Here is a 20621-nt window from a genome sequence, read left to right as displayed (position 1 = left end):
TAACAAAATTCTAATACATAAATCCTTTAACATTAAAGGAGATCATTCATTGATAAGCAGAAGCATTGAGTCATCATTAGACATACACAAAAGAAGGAAAACTTGTTAGCTTTCGGACATCAGGTGGCAGGTGGGCTGGTTGTGGTGGGGGTAGTGTTGGGTGTGGTAGGTAGAGCGAGCGGGAGATATGAGGTTAGGAGAGGAATATAGGGTGGGCGGCTAGTGTATCAGAGGGAGGCCAGTATACAGGCTAGGAATGCAGGAGGGGACATGGCAAGTATAGTTGTCGTGGCCGTTGGGAAGCGGTATATGGTGAAAGCTATGTGAGGACATGAATTGGGAGGTGGTGACAGGGCGGAGAAAGGGGAAACTGTTGGGTACAGGGACAGTGGGTTAGACCAGGTCAATTATGGGAATGGAGAGCATGTTGTAAGGATAAATCAAATCTGAGTAGTTCAGAAATGCTGGTGGTGGAGGGAAGGATCCATATGGCTCATGTTGTGAAGCAGCCATTGAAATTGCGCATGTAATGTTCAGCTTCTTGTTGTACCACAGGATGGTCTACTTTGTTCTTGGCCACAGTTTGGTGGTGGCCCTCCATACTGGTGGACAGCTGGTTATATGCAGTGGCTGCAGCTGGTATATGATATGGCGGCTTTCACAGGTGGCCCAACCCCTGATGTGATAGGATAAGCCTGTGACAGGATTGGAGTAGGAGGTGTTGGGCGGGTGGATTGTGCTGCAAAACCTCATAACTGAACAGAAAGAAAATCGAAGAAACATTCTTGACAGTATTGCGAATATACTCGAATGGTTCAGTTGTGTGATCACAGGTGATGAACCTTGGATTTGTGAGTACGAACCTGAGACAAAGCGGCAAACTGCTTGACTAAAAAAGCTCAGATGAGTTAATCAAACATCAAAGAAATGATTATTTGGTTTTTTGACAGTAGCGGTATAATGCATGAAATATGTTCCTCCAGGACAAACTGTCACCCAAGTGTTTTACAAAGATGTCCTCGAAAGGCTCAGAAAAATAGTGAATCGAGTAAAACTGGAAATTGCAGCTAAGTGGATGCTGTGTCATGACAACACCCCATTTCATCTACTTTTGTCATGAAATTCTTGACCTAAAAAGGCAGTCCTGTTGTTCCACAGCCCCCTTCCTCCCAGTTCACCTGATACGAGTCTTTGTCACTGTTTTCTTTTTCTGAAATTGAAAAATGTCTTAAAAGGACATCGTTTTGGGACTCTGGAGAACATCCAAAAGAATGTGACTGGCATGTTAAAGGCCCTACCAGTTGAAGCCTTCCAGTACTGTTACCAAGGCTGGGAACAATGACTCCACCGGTGTACGGCTGCCGAAGGGAACTACTTTGAAAGGGCAATATTGTTGATTGAAACAAATGAAACCTTTGGTAGAAAAAAAAAATCAGTCTCACTGCTTTTCTCATATCCTGTATACAGGAGCATTACACTGATAAAAGGCAAGTGAACGTAATGTCACAAATGTAACACAGGCATTAAACCATATATTAATATCTAATTGTTCAGTTCACTCTATCACAGCTGAGGATAATGAGCAGGTCCACCATGTCCCCTTGACAGGCTCATTTTTGGCACTCGTGAGCAATGTGGATAATTATCTGGCACTGTGCTCTGCAGTCACATAGGGATGTAGGCAGTGTACCCTATTTAAAGAGTAAATCCACACTTCTGCCAAAGCCTGTATATATTCTGCCAACAGTTTACCAAACTTTACATGGGAAACCAAAGCTGCTAAGTTTATTAAGAATGTTGATATGGTTATTAATAGTTTCTGGCACTGTGTTGCTCCAAACATTTGCCCATTCACACTGGACATTAAAATTGCTGGAGTGTAGACCATTAGCTAACCTGATTGTATGACGGTGAGACTTCAGTCCTATTGAGCACGCGCTAGTGGTGTCCTTGTGGATGGGCAGGAGCAACTCACTAGTGACCACCTCATATCCACATACTGCCCAATTCCAGTTTGGAAAGATTGTAAGTAAATATTCAGATTACTTTATGTGGCTTCAGTTGATACTGTTACATCAAAAGTGACCTTCTCTCCACATATTAATACTACTGAACACCAGTGTTTTACTGCCCTTCAAATTAATGACTTGAGTCAGTTATAGATTGTCTTTATGTTGCAGGTTGAAGAGATAGAAACAACAGAAGAGAAGCATCATATTGAGGCACCTATTTTGTTTTCTGCAGGAGAGGAGGTAATTGTGAATTTATTGTGGAGGCAAAATACTGTGCAGCGTAATATCGAAATTTGTGCATTTGCCATAAACTGTAAGGGTGATTCAAATAAAAACCTTAAAAGTGCTCGCATTCGGGAGGTCGATGGTTCAATCCCGTGTCCGGCCATCCTGATTTAGGTTTTCCGTGATTTCCCTAAATCCCTCCAGGCAAATGCCGGGATGGTTCCTTTGAAAGGGCACGGCCGACTTCCTTCCCCGTCCTTCCTTAATCCGATGAGACCGATGACCTCGCTGTTTGGTCTCTTTCCCCAAACGATCCAAAAAATCCAATCCTTAAAAGTGCAGTAAAATTCCTAAAACTCATACTATCAATTTGTCATTTGGCACTAGTTATCCTCATGTTTTGACAAATGACCAACAGTTGGCAGCCTCTTGTTACTGCACAGGAAAGGAAGCTTACAGGGCAAAGGAGGCTGCCCCATTGTCATTTTACACATCGTTGGAGCAGCAGTTTGTGACACATTTTTTTTAGTAGTGAAATTGTGGAAATGCCTTGCAGGATGAAAGCTCAGTACATTGATTTGATGTGTGTCCCTGCAGCAAGCGTATGAATTTTGCAAGAAGTTTAAAAGGGCATAAATTCTGTGAAAGATGGTGCGCACCAGGTCCAGATGTACCATGTAGTGTCAAATGAAAACATTGTGCAGTGGGAGAGCTTTTGAAGGAAACAGGCGTATTAATGTAAATGAAATAGCCTCAATTTTTGATATTACTGTTAATTCAGCACAGAATGTTGTCCACAATTTGCTCCAATTCAGTGAAATGTCCACAAGATGGGTTGAATTGAGAGATCTATGTGTTAATGCCTGTGAAGAAGTTTTGTGTCTTTTCTCGTCAATGGTAATGGATTTATGGACACAATTGTTACAGAAGATGAGACCTGGGTGCATTATCACCAACTTATCAAAAAGATCGAGCAACAGATGGTGCCTTAGCTCTTCACTAAAACTAAAAACAAATTTGCACTCAGATATTGTCAGGAAAATTCATTCTAACTCATTTTTGGGGTGCAAAAGGGGTAATTTTAGAGCATTGAATGGAAAGAGGATTAACAGTGACCAGTAATTCATACTCAAATCAAATTGTGAAGGAAAATCAGAGTGCATGATTGACTACATTGACAACCGGAAGAATTCTTCTCATGAGGTGTTCATGCATTTCTGAAGCAGTGGAATGCCTGGATTACGTGTCTTGAGGACTACATCAAAAAATGATATATCTGTAATTTTTCTATATTGCCTCATATGCGTAATAATAAGTAAGTGAGGTTTTAATTTGAACCACACTTCTGTAATATTGGTAAATGCTTGATAGTAGCAGAATAAATACTTATGATGGTTTTAGTGGAAAGTGGCATCCTTTAATAAACAGTACAACAGGGGGTGGATCCATATCAGAAGTTAAAATTTATGAATGTTTCTGTTGTTTTTTAATTGTAATCAGTTGTTAACTATAAACTCCACAAGGTAGTTCATGTACTACAGTATAACATCACTTTTACATTTCCAGGATTAAATTTTCCCCATGCTTTACAACATTTTTTATTGGTCCCATAAAATGTCCTATGCTGATTATGTTATTTTGCAACTACTTTTATGTTAACATAATTATAAGTTTTTCAGCATTTACACATTATGGCAACTAAAAGATACTTGGCAGTAGTAGACAGCTTATGGTGTTGCCTCTTACAGATAATATACGAACTGATTTCAAAGTGTTATATATCTGGTACCCCTAGTGGAAAAGACAGGAACCTCATGGGATTTATTGGAAAATTATGTTTTAAAAAGCGCAATAACTGTAATTTGCAGGGAGACGTTACCAAATTGTGTGTGGTGTTTAGGCAATGTCATGATGATATTTATCAAAGGCAGCTTTATGGGTGGCTCCACTATCAAATGTAAGCAATCAACTGCTCTCCTATCTTACGTAAGCAGCCAGCTGCTATCCCACATTTCCAGCATACGGTGCAGCAATTTTGTGATTTGAAGTGATAGTCTACAGTTCAGTGTCGTATGTGTGTATCAAACTATTGTCATGTCTTGTAATTGCTCTTGTATTCTTTATCAAATGCAGCAGGGAATTTAATAAAGAAATAAGTTTCTGATGAAGATATAGAGGTAAAAACTTTTGAACACACACACACACACACACATACACACACACACACACACACACACAATGCTAAATTTTTCATCTCAGAGCAGTATTTGCACCTGATGTCATAACATATGTCCTATCATTCTGTCTCTCTTTATTCTCGTCAGTGTTTTCTGTATGTTCCTTTCTCTACCGATTCTGTGAAGAACCTCCTCATACTTTATCTTATCAGTCCACATAATTTTCAACATTATTCTGTATTATCACAACTCAAATGCTTTGATTAACTTCTGTTTTGGATCTATTTATGTACTAGAAAACAAGTTAGTGTAAATTCACCAGAAGAAATTGAAACAAACTAGGATTCTGAATTTTTTTGGTAGGAAAGTAGAAACTACCAACATGTTAATAAAATATCAAACTTACATAAACCATCTTCTTCTTCTTCTTCTTCTTCTTCTTCTTGTAAAGTTTCCAGCTCTTGGTTGCATCTGCTCAGAACATGATCCTCTCCATCTTTTGCTGACATCCCACCGTGTTTCTCTCCCCACTCTGCCCCAGTCTTCTCCTCTCTCTTCTTCACACTTTCTTTCATTCAGATGATCCATCTGTCTCTCTGTCTTCCTCTGTGTGTTATGTCTCCTATTCTCATTTGATGAATGTGTCTTGATATCCTGCCAACAAGTCCATACAATCTTAATCTTGTCTTTTCTATGGTCTCTTGCATGTGTTTATCTTTCACTGTTTCTCTCTCCATCTGATTCTTTACTCTATCTAGTTAGTCCTGTATTGCTTCTTTGAAATTTGATCTCACAAATCTGTATCCTGCTCACTTGCTTTTTCTTCATTACCCTTGTTCATGTTGCGTATGTGTGTACTAGAGCATAATATGCAGACCATACATGCATACTATAGTGACTACTGCACAGTGAAGCCACCCAAAATACTGTAAGACCGATTTATTGGCACCAAAAGTACATGTTGCAAACAATTGATCCAATTATAATAATCCAATGTTCAGTTGTAGGTCCAAGGTAGTTGTAGCACAGAGTACTAGAATATGGCCATTATGGTGCAGCTAGTGAAGTGAAGCGAAGCATGAAGCTTGGGCTGTGGCCTAAGTAAGCCACTGTAGTTCAAATGAGCATCAGTTGACCCACTGTGAGGATCGGTGTGCACACCTGTGTTAGAGACTCACTACAGGGAAATAGGTGCCATTCATGGCGGCAGATTCTGGAATGTATGCCACTGGCTAGTGGCTGAGTCTTAATGACGAAACATGGTGAGGCAGAAGGAGGAAATTGTGTGATATTGTTGGCACGGCTACCTGAAAACTGTGCATGCTTCGAGTTGTTGACTGATCGTGGCGGTAGCAACTGCTGAAGGATCACTGCCTGATATGGCAATGCCTAGCAACGTGCAGGCATTACCACACATACCAGAGTATAATGTACTTGGCAAAACATTTGTTTGCTTTTTCATGGTACATCCTTGCTCTGTACCAGATTTCTTATATTCTGCATAAATCTATGTGCCTGCCTTATGCTTTCACTCCTCCTGCCGTCCTCCATTACATTCCTCAGATGCTTCAAAACTTCTAGTTTCTTTTCCCTCTAAAATTGGTATTCATTGCTACTCCCATCTTATTCCTCAGTTTGCCATCACTTCATACTTCTTTCCATTAAATTTCAGTCCACACTGCCCCACTACTTCCTCCCATAAATTTAGCCTTTCTTGTACTTCTCCTTCTCCATTTACCCTCACTATTAAATCATGTGCAAACATCCTTATGCAGAACCAAAGGTTTCAAAGTAAAAGTCAGTACAGTTAGTAAAATGGCTTATTGATATTTTATAAAGTAGATTCTGAAGAAGTAATTCCCCACCATTTACATTTTCCCAGAATTTACACCATTTCTTTAAAGTCCTGTCCTTGCCCCATATTTCCAGGGGTCCACATGTTAGTCTGGATTTGGCGATGTTACTGGTAGTGGGTGGTGGGATGCCCTTCCTGTCACCACCCCCTTCCCCCTTGAGCAGAATTTGTAAACTCCATCTGTCTGCATCTAGTGTTAACCAAAGTGAAATTTAAAGATAATTTTTTAAATGTTAGCGAATTGTGTAACTGTCGGGACGTGGATACTAGCCAGTATTCATCTAGTCGGATGTGGGAAGCCGCCTGAAAACCACATCTGGGTTGGTTGGCCCACCGAGCCTTGTCATTAATCTGTTGAGCAAATTCAAGGTGTGCACACTCCAGGACAACTCGAAAACCCTGGAAAGTTTTTCATCCAGGAAAAAGTTGGAAAAAGCTCATGATTTTTTTTTAGAATTCTGGGATTTTTCATCGTTATAGTTTTCAGATACATTTTTGTAATTTTGGGTGGCAAGAACTGATACTTTAACAAAGAATTTTACTTTAGACAGATACTACAGAATAATACAGCAACAGTAAAACATAAAGGAGAAAATAACACCAAAATAAAACTATATTTGCAAAGAAAATGCACCTTTCACAGCAACAAAACAGAGTGCATACATAAGCATCTTCTGACAGCAAAATGTGTCAAAGATTGTAGGACAAAGACTGTGCAATGCTTTCTAATGACCATCTGCTTTTGATGAGTGTGACTTCGCAGCTGTTTGCAGTTCTAATAGGTCTTGGGAAAATATTGCGAATTGTGGTTTGAGAAGCATTACTTTCAAAGTAAATTTCCTTTTATGCAAGATGAATTATGTTATGTTTGGGAATGTGTGTTGAATTGCTTAAATTATGGAGAGTTCGAATCATATTCGAAACTAAAAACTTTGAGGACCAGCCACTGATAAAAATTTCGGGCCAAAAGACCATCCATTTATGCCATTATTTAAAATTTTGAAGGCACATTTGTATTGGGTGTATCTTAAAGGATAATGTATGTTAAAAAAGAACAATCTTCAAGGTTAGTTTTTCACACTTATTTTAATTCTTTCATCGATTAAAAATTGTGCAGTAACAATGGCAAAAAGTATAATTAAATGGCTTTTCTGTCGGAAAGCTGAAGTGCTTGATGGAACATTTATACAGCCAGGTAATACATGAAATTTTTAGTGCAGAGGAGTGAAATTTATAATCGTGCTTGTCATAAATATTCAGTTGCTGCCAATTAAGCTTTGCTCTTAGGATCCTGCTTAAACCCACCTTTGGAAAAAAAAAGGCAAAAATATTTTGATGACTAATGTTATATGAATAAGATTAGCTTTTCTTGTGGATATACTGTATGTATATTAATTTAAACCATTAACTTTTCCTAATTGTGTGTTCACACTACATAACAGTGATGTTGATGTTGGCTGACTACCTAACATGTTCTATGCTCTGAATATCTGCTGTCATTGGCTGACGAGATCATGAAACGTGGGCTATGATTGACTGACAAAAGCACATTGCAGTCTCAGTTTAAGTTCTTCGGAAGCTATTGTGCTGTATTTGATGGAGCTCATATTTATACTTCCATAATATGAAAATATGCTAATCAAATATTTTTTACAGAATGAATTGATTTTTGCTGGGTTTCATTTCGTAGGTGCCGGGAAGTTCTATGCCGTTACCTTGCAAAGTATCGGCAAGTTTCACAGCTCCCCTAACAGAAAAATATTCAATAAAATTTTTCTGGGTTTGTTGACCCCATTGTCAATATATATAAAACTACCGACACTTTGGTGAAGAAGGTCGGTTGCAACAGGGACCAAAACGTCGGTAGTTTTTATATGTATTGACGATGCGGTCACAAACCCAGAAAATTTTATTGAATGTGACAATGGCATCGGAAGCCTATGTTTATTCAGAAAAAAAGGTTCTTTTACCCAGGGTGTAGCATATTTTCAGCCAAAAAATGTGTATTTTCACATGGGAAAAAGTGTATTCTTAACTGGGAAAAATCTAGGAACTTTCTTCCTTGTCTGTGTACACACCCTGAGATTCGATGCGGGGTTCTTCACTTCTGCAAATCTATGAAGTGGGGTGCCAATGTGCACGGCTGCCAGCCATGTGATTTCTTTAAAATTCCTTAAAAACTCTGTTGTTGCTTTGCAGACCTTGGTGCTGTTACTACTTTGTCATATAGCCCTTCAGTTGGAATTGTGAGACCAAGTGCACCCCCTTCCAGCCTCTCACCAAGGAAAAATCTGTAGCAGTACTAAGAATTGAATGTGGGTCCTTTACGTGACAAACACACTGACCACTTGACTACGGGTGCAGACTTTGCCAACATAAACAACAAAAACTGTGGAATCTTGTGACTTATTTATTCATTTTCCCCACATTCATTATTTCTAGCTGTGTGGTCAGGTTTTGTGCAGCATAGAATTGCATGTATTTAATTTTTATATTTTTTATCAAAATTGTTGAGGCTTTCGTGGCCACTTGTTGACAAACTGCCTATTGGCTTCTGTCTCGGGTTCTTCGGCCGAAGAACCCGAGACAGAAGCCAATAGGCATTTTTTATCAAGTTTGATATACACTGCTAAAGTATGGGGAGTGTTAGAAAACTGGTGATTGTTCAAGAAGCATGAACTTGTGAGAGATTAGATTATACTTATAATTGAGAATTGGAGTGGACCAGTTTTGTTCTTCTGCACTTCAGATATTAGCCTTTGCCCATTACAGTGCTCATCTCTGCATTGGCCTTTCATGCATCCTTGGCCTGCTGGATTATAACTTCTGACTTCGTAAGGAAGTCTGCTGCAGTTTAATTGGTTGGGATGTTCTCTCCATTTCCTTCTGTTGCCTTCAGTTTTGATTTTTATGATAAATATGTTTAGTTCCTTCCTAATGTTGTTTCTGAATCTGTGTGCTCTGCTATAGCCTTTTACAACCCTAAGAATTCTCATTTCAGCTGCTTGGATCTTACTTTCTTGTTGTTCAGAGATAACCCACATCTCACTTCTGTCTTGTAGTGGGGTATGGCTATTACTGTACAAAACTTTATTCATGTTATTTTTTGTGTCTTGTTTATTGTTCTTCATATGTCTGAAATTTTGCTATCTTTGTCATACCTGTGTGTGATGTCACATCCCAGTTATTTAAATGACTGACCTGTTATACTGCAGTATTGTTCACCACTGTTTTTCTTCTTATGGGGCCCTCCACTGCACCTGCCATTGCATTAGTTTCTTTGTAGATGTAGTCATAATTTAGTCTTTGGATAATCTGCTTGGAAGGTAAATTCCTTTTTGCAGGTCATCCTCTTTTTTGTTAAAATTGTGATATCATCTGCTTAAAATACATAATTCAGAGTAGTTTCTCTGTCTATTCTGAGACCTGCTTGAACCTCAACTTTCTGTTCAAACAATAAATCGTGTGTGTGTGTGTGTGTGTGTGTGTGAGAGAGAGAGAGAGAGAAAGAGAGAGAGAGAGAGTGCATACACCCTTGCAACCTCGCACATGTGACCCTCCCTCCCTCCCTCACACACACACACACACACACACACACACACACACACACACACACACACCTGACCCCCCTTTGAGTGATGAAAGGTGCTGCCAGCTCCTCATTTATATCCAACATGATTATTACATCATCATGAAAGTTTTTTAGGTGTTTGTTAAATGAAGTGAGTATCCTTTTTTCTTTGTTATATTGCTCCACAGTTTTCCTGTATTAATTGCATGAAAGGTTTTTTCCAAATGTTCAAATCCTAAGTAGGTTCTCAAATTCTGTTCTCAAATTCTGTGTGTTGTCAGTGATCTGTTTCATCAGGCAGCTGCAGGTGTTGTCGATCTCCCTCTAGGGAGATCCATTTGATCTTCGATTCTTTCATAATAATAGAGGGATTAGATTACTGGACACAGCATTCAAAGCTTATGCTTGGATCCTGAACAGCAGATTTCAAGTAATGAACCAATTTTGCAATATTATTAGGATTTTTTGTGGTGTAAATATGTACACTTTTCAAATCCTATTTGTATTTTGCAGAAATATGTAAGTTCCACGTAAGACTATTTGTGTTCCTCCTTTCAAAGTTAACAGAGCATATTTTCATGCAGTTTCTGTTGGCTCTTTGGCTGAGTAGCTTCACATTTAAAAATGAAAAACACACTAAAAGTATTATACAGGACATAACTTAAATAACACAGGTTTCACATGAGATATTTAGGATTAATATAAAGCTATAAAATAATTTTATCACTAGCTGTATAGCTTTTAAATGGTGATTTAAGTTACCTTCAATAATCTGTAAGAAGTAATATTGGATTTATCTTGCAGGATGAAGAGATGAAAGTGAAGCAAGAAGAGGAGCTCCAAATTGAAGCATCGAATGATTTTCCTGAAGCACAGGAGGTAGTATTTACTGTTTGTGCATCTCATAGTTTCTGTGGTGGCTAACTGTGAGAGCAGATGCTCTCTTGACCAGTCTCCAGGAGACAGACTCTTGAATAGAAGTTGATAATGAATCTGCTGCTGATTCAGCTAAATACACAGGGATTACAATTACAAACAACTTACAGTGGTGGAAATATTTATTGCATCACAATGAATTACTTCGTCTTTTTGTATTTTACAGCAGTTTGCTTCAGGTTATACCAGTCACATTGTTGCTAAGCTTTGTTGACATATTCTTGCCTTAATAATCTGACTTCTTCACGCATGTTTTCCAACAATACACAACTCTTTGTTGTTGTCGTTTGGTTTTACAATGAAAGCAGTATTTATACTACCATTTTGGGTTGAGACTTTGCAGTGAGAAGATGGGCAGGTCAGTTGAATTAACACCAGAAAAGAAAGCTGCTATACTTGCTTATTCGTCTGTTGATCTCAGCACCAGAGAGCTAGCCTCTAAGACAGGATTTAACCAGTCTACGATTTCAAGGTTACTGAAGAAATACAGGGAAAAAGGAAATGTTGATCGTGAGAAAGGAAGAGATCAGAAAAGGGCGCCCACTGCCAAACAGGAGAGGGTATTGAAAAGGTTTTTGCTCAACGATCATTGCCCATCATCAACTGAACTAAAGCGATACTGGGAAGAAATGTGCGGACATCTCACCGTATCTACTCGAATCTAAGCCGCACTTTTTTTCCGGTTTTTGTCATCCAAAAAACCGACTGCGGCTTAGAATCGAGTGCAAAGTAAGCGGAAGTTCTGAAAATTGGTAGATGCCGCCACAACTAACTTCTGCCGTCGAATGTATGTAGCGCTACACAGGCGTGCTTTGCAGGCACAAAGATAAATACTGGCGCAAAGATAAATACTGGTGCCAAAACCACTGCCTCAGTAAATAAATTTAAAAAAAAGGTGGAAGACGAGCTTTTTTCTCCACCCCGAGTTTCGACCACTGCATTTTCATACATTATCCAACGAAGTAAATACAAATTCCGTATTGTTCATCTTCGAATGTAGCAGCATTTCGTTGTACTACGAAAATCCGACTGGCAAGACTGTTTGGGATGTTTGTCAATATGGCCAACTCTACGTTCTGAATTTCTTCCTACCTGTGAGAAGAGATGGTTGCTAATAGGAACTTTTATGAATTGTGAATCACAATCAGTATTCTCTTCACCATAAGAATAATACGATTATAAACATTTTGCCATGTATTCTTTCGTGTTTGCTGCTATCTCATTTAAATCCTGTTTGCCTAATAAACTACGAAACTAGAGTGAGACAACAGCAAACGTGGAAGAATATACACATCGTGTCATGTTTATATTCGTATTATTCTTATGCCTAATAGTGATTCAGTCAGAAATGAAGCACGGCAATTGACTAGATTTTTAAATCTAAGATGACTTTAATTTCTGTACAGAATGTAATGTACTAAAGAGGCGTCTACAAAGATTTTCAAATGGAGAAAAATTTTCGCTAAACTCTCGTTCGGAACATCATCAATCATACACAGTCTATTATTTCATTCTTGTTGATCATTATGAAAGAAAGCAGCAGTGTAAGTAACAACAAATAGCAGCCTCTTGCCATTGTTTCGCTAATGAGATGATTCCTCTCTCTCTCTCTTTTTTTTTAAATTGTAAACGGCGGTAGCATGCACAAAAGCAAACCATGCTGCGAGCGGCGACAGGTTGTAAACACTCATTATCAGAATACGACAAACAATGCATGACACAGTACAGTAATGCATTTTCAGCTTAGAGTGACGTAAATACCTATAACAAAGAGAACGGCACTTATCAGATCAAAGAAAAGTAAGCAATTGATTCAAACCAGACGAAGCACGTGAAAAAGGAAGGGGACCCGTATAAATACGGACGGAGCGCCTGACGCATAGCAATGGCTACCTGGTAAAGCTTAACTGCGAAGCTTACGACTCGAACCAAACTACTGTAGCTGTATCTCTCCCCTTGAATTTCGAGTCTCAAATTTCAGGTGCGGCTTAGATTCGGGAAATTTTTTTTTCCTTGATTTCCAGTCTCATTTTTCAGGCGCGGCTTAGATTCGAGTGCGGCTTAGATTCGAGTCAATACAGTCAGTAACCAGTAGAAATGTCAGAAATAGACTACTGGAGGCTGGACACTCAGCCCGTCGTCCTAGAAGGAAGCCTTTATTGACCAAGATAATGCGACAACAGCAACTACAATGGGCAAAGGCACATGCGACATGGACACTAGAGATGTGTAACAAAGTAATCTTTTCAGATGAATCTAAATTTAATCTCCATGACTCAGATGGAAAAGTGTTCGTGCGTCGAAGAAAAGGCGAAGAATTTTTGCCATCATACACAACACTTACAGTCAAACACCCACACGGACAGATGGTTTGGGGGTGCATTTCCAGTCATGGAGTAGGTCATCTGGACTTCATCAGTGGCACTGTCAGATACCTACATAAGCATCCTTGAAAGGAATCTTATGCCAACCATTAGAGACCAGTTTGGAGATGTTTCCAATTGCATTTTTCAGGATGACTCCACTCCTTGCTTTGAATGTGAGTCCTATGAGTAATATTTGTACTAAACATGAAGCAGATTACTTTCTTGGTTAATTATCATGTACTTCTACATTTCAGGTAAAATCTTTTCTTCGACAAAATGTGGTTCGAGTATTAGAGTGGCCTGGAAACAACCCTGATCTCAACCCTATTGAGAACTGTTTGAAGGTTATGGGAAATGCTGTCGCCAAAAAGAAGCCACGGAATAAATGGGAGCTATTGGAGACCCTTCTGTGCATGTGGTTTCATGAACTGAGTGAGGAGTACATTAAAAAGTTAATTCTTTCAAAGTCTTCATAATGCCAAGTGGTGATTAAGATGCGTGGTGGAGCAACAAAGTATTAAACGCAACAGTGTGTTCATATGAGGCAATACAAACACTAAAATCCATCAGTGTTATGTTAAAACATTAATATGCAGTGTTTCTTTCAACATTAGTATTCATCTTTCAGAATAGCGGACATAACCACTTACACTCATTATTAAAGAACGTATTAAATTATAAAAAACAAACATTTTTATAGAAACGGAAATTAAGAATAAAAACAAATTTACAAAAAGTATTGTGTATATTCATTTCTGATAGAAATCAAGAGAAATCAGGCAAATTTTGCTCTGTTATTCAATGATTGTAACAAAAATTGTTAATCGTGATGCAATAAATATTTCCACCACTGTACGTTGAAACCATAAGATAGGAAATGTCGCGAGGTGGACCAAAGACTGTAATTTGTTGGCAGAACACTTCGAAGTTCCAACAGTTCTACTAAAGAGACTTCCTGCACAACGTTTGTCTACTCTGTTCTGGTGAATTGCTGCATGTTATGAAGTCTTTACCAGATATGATTGATGGAGGACAATAAAAAAGTTCAAAGAAGGGCAGCTCATTTTGTATTACCCCTAAATAGGGGGGAAGAGTGTCTTGGTTATGACAAGTGAGTTGGGATGACTTTCATTAAAAAAGAGTTGTGTTTCAGTGTAAAAAGCTTCCAAAATAGAAGTTTTAATGCCCAGGGTGCAGTTAATACATATTCTGATTACTAGTTTCAGCAAAGTTACATTGCCATCCTCAAATCATCAGCTACATGAATTATAAAGCCCCTACATGTGGCACATTGCCTTGTGGTCATTGAAAATGTGGTGGTAAATTCACAGAAAGGCACTCCCATGCAACACTAAGTTCACTAAAATGAAAGTTATAACTGTGTCAGCAAATCACAGAGGTATGAAATACTTCAATAGAGCATGTCCACTAAGGTCAGATGTGTGTATCTGTTTTGGAAGCTTTTTATATTGATATGAAGATTGCTCTCCTTGTGACTGTGTCATGTTTCATCACATCAAGGTCTTTTCATGAAATTACAATCATTCCAATACTGCTGTCACTGCTGGGGGCATTGCTGGAAAGCTTCTTTTGGTATGGTGCACAGCTGCTGAATCGAATTCTGGATGATGTCTTCTCTGTTCTGAAATACAGACCCTTTCAGAGTATTTTTTCAGTTTAGAGAAAAGTCAGAAGTCACTCGGTGCTGGGTCAGGGAAATAGGGAGTGCTCTGTTGTGTTTGACCAAAACACTCTGAATTAATTGAGAGTGATGAGTGGATGCATTGTGGTGCTGAAGGTGGCAACTCCCCACTGCCCAAAGTTCAGTCATTTGCATCTAACAGCTTCACAAAGGTGACGCAGGACCTCTTGGTAGCACCGCCTATTGACGTTAGTACCTGCTGGGGTGTACTCGTGAATGATCATGCCATTGGAGTTATAAAAGTTGGGCAGCATGACTTTCACGTTGCTGTGGAGCTGCTCCTTTGTTTTGGGCCTCAGGGATGATAGATGCTACTGTTGCACTGACTGGAACTTCGTTTCTGGGTGGTACCCATAAACCCAGGACTCTTCATCAGTGATGATTGTGTCAGGGAAGTTGAGATTACTGTCCACTGTATCCAGCATGTCCTGTGCGATCTAGAAACAAAATTGTTTCTGCTCATTTGTTAGCAAATTTGGCACAAATTTTACTGATTCCTCCTGAGGTCCAAATATTCTGTTAAAATTTAATGAATGGATCCAATACTAATTTTAATCTCACCTGCAGGTTCTCTGATCAAGATTTATCTGTCCTGATACGCCAGGGTCCTTAGGTGATCAGTAACAGCCTCATTTGTGGGTATTGAGGGCCTGCCCGAACGTGTGTAGCTTTTCACTAATGAGTTGCTGTCTTTGAAGTGGTTGTACCAGCCCTTTATCTGTGTAGTACCCATTGCTTCATCCCCAAACATTCGTCGAATCTTGTGGATTGTTTCAGCTTAAGAATCGCCAAGCTTAAAACAAGAGTGGTTGCAATAACAGTGTTCAGCCTTTTTTGCCATTTTGCCCTCAGCACAAAAACCGATGACTGCCACTTACACACCTGTCAATTTGTCTAGACAGAGAGTGGTTACTTATACAGTCATGAAAAAATTCAGACACTATGTATGTGGTGTCACCGCTAGACACCACACTTGCTAGGTGGTAACTTAAATCGGCCGCGGTCCTGTAGTACATGTCGGACCCGCGTGTCGCCACTGTGTATTCGCAAACGTAGCGCCACCACAGGGCAGGTCACAAGACACGGACTTGACCTCCCCCAGTTGTACGGACGACATAGCTTGCGACAAGACGTATCACGTCTTCCTCTCATTTGCCGAGAGACAGATTAAATAGCCTTCAGCTAGTCCATCGCTACTACCTAGCAAGGCGCCATGTGTATCATTGCTAATTGCTTACTACTATGCAAGAGATGTATTTCAACAAGAAGAACATCATTAAAAGTTAAGTAGATGACAATCTCTCTTCTTTTCTTTATAGTTTTTCATCCAGTCTCCTGTTTCAGAATTTACGCCCGTCTGCGTTAGTTTCGCGTGCACCTAGCCACTCATTGTGTCGAGACCTTAGGGAATCGACACAACAATGTATGCTTAAAGACAGAGAGCATGCCTGCCCAGTACCGTTGTTGGTTTCAACAATAAAAAATAAGGTTGCATAGTTTTTGAACAGCCCTCATATGTAGATTTAGATGTACTTTTGGGACCAGAGATTACTTTACATGGTGAAAGATGAACAAGGTGTATGGAAATGGGACTTTTCAGAAATTAAGAAGTATGCCCAGAGCCCTAATGTGAGGGAAAAACAAGTTAGAAGTTTCTGATTGTAAAACCTAGAACATTTGATATGTGCATCCTTGCTTTTACTGATAAAAAAATCTTGAAACATTCCATTGTTGTATATGATTTTTTTTATAAATTATCTGCCTGTTGCAGGATGAGGAAGTAAACATGTGTGAGGAAGAAGGGCCTCATATTGAAGCAGTTACTGTGTTCTCTGATAGTGATGAGGTAGGTTCCTGTGTGAGGATCTTTACGTGAATATCTTACATTGTACAAGGTTAATGTGGTTGATGTTTTTTTGGGGAAAACAAGGTAAACATGCAGTGGAGATGTTAAAAATAAATTTTTATATTGCTATATGATTTGAATGTAGTTTAGTTGAAGGTACCCGAGCTATATCTGGAGTCACCAAATATGAAATGATGGTTATGCAGGTGCTTAATATTACAAAGTAGGAATATTGCTGTCATCTATACCTTATCTCTCTTCTGTGTGTAATTTTATTGACATGAGGCCAAGAATGCTTTTAGGGATTAATAAATAGCATGCATGCACTTTTCAGTGTAATATATATGAGTTGCATTGTCACACAGTTGTCCAAATCACCAAGCTCCTCACTGTGGTGAGACTGTCAAGGAACAGTTATGGTTGATGGAAAAATAGATGCATAATTATGTTTACATGTGAAAATCATTTATGGCTCATGTGGTCCCACAGAGTTCAAGGAATAAAAGAAAAGGTTTTTATCTATTTGCTTGAACTTGTAACTCCTACAGAGAATATACAGAACTCTGCTCGTAAGTAAAGGTACAACTTGTTGGATGCTATAAGATGAATGTCAACAAAGTGTAGAACAAAAGTGACGGAGTGTAGTCGAATAAAATCAGGCAACACTGAGGGAATTGGACAGGAAATGAGACACAATTTAGTATACACTGATGTGACAAAGGTCATGTGGTATCTCCTAATATTGTGTCAGACCTCCTTTTGCCCATCATAGAGCAGCAACACAACATGGCATGGAGTCAACAAGTTGTTGGAAGTCCCCAACAGATATATTTAGCCACAGTGCTTCTATAGTCATCCATAATTGCAATAGTATTGCCGGTACATAGTTTTGTGCACGAATTGACATCTCAGTTATTTCCCATAAATGTTCGATGGAATTCACGTCGAGCGATCTTGGTGGCGAAACCATTCAGTCAGATTGCCCAGAATGTTCTTCAAACCAATCGTGAACAATTTTGGCTGGTGACAGGGAGTGGTGTCGTCCATAAATATTCCATCGCCAATGATCTCCAAGTAGCCAAACATAACGATTTACAGTCAAATGATCAGTTTGTTTGGAGCAGAGAACCCAGTCCATTCCGTGTAAACACAGCCCACACCATTATGGAGCCACCACCATCTTGCACAGTGCCTTGTTGACATCTTGGGTTCATGCCTTCATGGGGTCTGTGCACAACTTGTACCCTATGATCAGCACTTACCAACTAAAATCGGGACTCATCTGACCAGGCCACTGTTTTCTAGTCAGCTACATTCCAACCGAAACGGTCACAAGCCCAGGGGAGGAACTGCTGCTGTTAGCAAAGGCATTTGCATCCGTCATATACTGCCATAGATCATTAACGCCAAATTTCGCCACACCATCCTGAGGATACGTTCATCATACGTCCCACATTGATATCTGTGGTTATTTCACACAGTGTTGCTTGTGTGGTACTACCGAGATCTGTATGTGTGCATATAGCTATCCCACGACTTTTGTCACCTCATTGTATGAGTTTTACTATTTTGGCAGCAAAATAACCAATGACGACAAAAACAAATTGTACAGGTACGTGAAATGCACACTGACAATATTGAGGAAAGCTTTTCTGAAAAAGACAAATATGGAAGCATCAAGTATAAATTTAAATGTTATTTTCTTGTCATGTAGCCTTATACAACTATAAACAACTTCGGCAAGCAGAGAAAAGAAGTTTTCGAAATGTGGTGATGATACAGGAGAATGCTGAAGGTTTAATGGATAAATCGAATAAACCAATGAGGAGTACTGAATTGAACTGAGGAGAAAAGATCATTAAAGCACAACTTGACGAAGCAGTAGGTTTATGGGAACATCCTGAGGCATTAAGGTAGAGGAAAGTGTGAGGATTAAAAATTGTAGAGGCATACCAAGACTTGATTACAGTATGCAGGTTCAAGGGATGTAGGTTGTACTAGTTATGACGCTGAGATGAAGAAACTTGGACAGAACAGATTAGCGTGGAGAGCTGCATCGAACCAGACTGAAGACCACAACAACATGGAAGATTATATTGCCAAGGATAGAGAGAGAGAGAGAGAGAGAGAGAGAGACAGATACAGTCTGAGGTACAATATTGCCTGCACCCAAGTGGAGTACATATGTTCATCCGTAAACAATGTGATACTCAGTTCTGTCATTTTCATTTTGATGTTGTAAATCTACATCCTATTAGCTCAATTACAGGTAAACTATACACATTAGAATTTGTTTCAACTGACTTAATTCTTTCTTGAAAATTTTAAGGTGCCATTTTCTAAAATCTAATTATTTTGTCTGCAGGTAAACCACTTTCAGGGAATATGAGAGAGAAATGTGTGCCACAGTATAAAGATTTTCATGTCATATGTGAGGGCCACATGAATTGTGATTTTAATTTTCTTTGGAGTTGTTTGTAGAATGTAAGGGTTGTGTTGAGCTATATTTTGCTGGGTATTTTTCAAGTGTATTAAACCAAAGTATTTTGTTTAATTCATCATATGTACAGGGTGAAAAGAATGTTAAATCTGTGCCTTTCGTAAACTACTGCCCAAATTGTAACTGGTAGTTGGGGATTCATTCATATTTTTTAAAAATGGAAATAGATGACTTGTTGTGTGAGGAGGTTGTATGTGAAACAAGTCAGTAGGAAGTGATGTAATGTAGCATTTGTGCCCTTGTGTTTTAATCTGATAAAAAAAATTTGGTGCAGTTGTGCAGTAAACTATAAATTAAAAGAAAACTTGGGATCCATGTAACTTCTCCTCCTTCCACAAGCCGATTGTGAGATGGCACAGTGGCCAGCACACTGAACTCGCATTCAGGACGACCGTGGTTCAAATCGGCATCTGGCTGTCATGATTTAGGTTTTTCCTAATTTACTTAAAGTGCCCCAACCAAACCCAGGATGTTATTTTGAAAAGGGCATGGCCAGTTACTTTCCCCGTCCTTGAAACAATCCAAAATTGTGCTCCATCTCTGATGACTCAGTGCCAATGGGACATTAAACATTTCCGTATTCCATCCCCCCCCTCTCCCAACCCACAAAAAAAAAAAAAAAAAATCCGCCTTTTTTCATAAAATAGCTAAAGAATGTGCCATTTCACATTGTGTTGTGTGATTTACAAAATAGTGCTTATGTTACAGGACGAAAATATACACGTGAAGGAAGAAGAAGAGCTCCAGATAGAGGCAGTTACTGTATATTCAGATACCGAAGGGGTAAGACATCTTTGACACAGAAATAGCTTACGCTGTAGAATTAGCGGTCTCAAATGAAACCAATATACTGTTGTTTAATACACGCTTGTTAGTGTGGGAACACGTGCTCACCCACAAACAGACATTGAAAAGTTTGCTTTCCTTCTCACTTTTACTGAGAAACCTCCAATGTGATCTTTGTGAATGTGCTTTTGTGTGTGTGTGTGTGTGTGTTTGGAGATACCATCATAACTTTCGAGTATGTCTGTTCTCCCAAAAACCGAGTAGAAGTAGGACATCTTTAGCACTTGTAGAGCATGTATTCTTTATTCAGCTGAGAAACTTTGCTTTCTCATCTCTTCTGTTGATGAATTGAAGCACTCAGCAGTGGCCAATGTACAAGAGACTTTCGTCAGCTGAGCCTCATTCTCATCTCAGTCCGACAGACAGAATACAACTGCTTTCAACTGACATATGTGAAAAAAGTGTGGTAAGTACCACGCTGTTTCTGCTCGAATGTGTATCCGCAGGCAGGGTATGCGAACAGCCGACATGTGAGAGGTCAGGAGGTAGGGCCGTAGCCTGTGCTGTAGTACTGGCCTGGCCGAGTGCCTGCATGCAGGAGTGGCCACGTGCCTCATCGAGGTGCATATGACCCAGGACAACAGG

At 39.3% G+C, this 20621-nt stretch overlaps 1 protein-coding gene across 1 annotated transcript in view; it reads left to right on the top strand.

Annotated features, from left to right (window-relative positions):
* The window catches only part of LOC126210203 (uncharacterized), a 158945-nt gene that overhangs the window by 100585 nt on the left and 37739 nt on the right, over positions 1–20621 (top strand). The window contains exons 7-10 of the mRNA XM_049939381.1: positions 2181–2252; positions 10645–10719; positions 16616–16690; positions 19899–19973. Coding sequence (XP_049795338.1) covers positions 2181–2252; positions 10645–10719; positions 16616–16690; positions 19899–19973 — 297 coding nt within the window. The remainder of the gene's footprint in view (positions 1–2180; positions 2253–10644; positions 10720–16615; positions 16691–19898; positions 19974–20621) is intronic.

The sequence above is a fragment of the Schistocerca nitens genome, chromosome 10 (genome assembly GCF_023898315.1).
Source record: "Schistocerca nitens isolate TAMUIC-IGC-003100 chromosome 10, iqSchNite1.1, whole genome shotgun sequence".
Taxonomy (NCBI): domain Eukaryota; kingdom Metazoa; phylum Arthropoda; class Insecta; order Orthoptera; family Acrididae; genus Schistocerca; species Schistocerca nitens.
The sequence above is the reverse complement of the archived record's forward strand: the minus strand, read 5'-3'. Positions and strand labels throughout refer to the sequence as shown.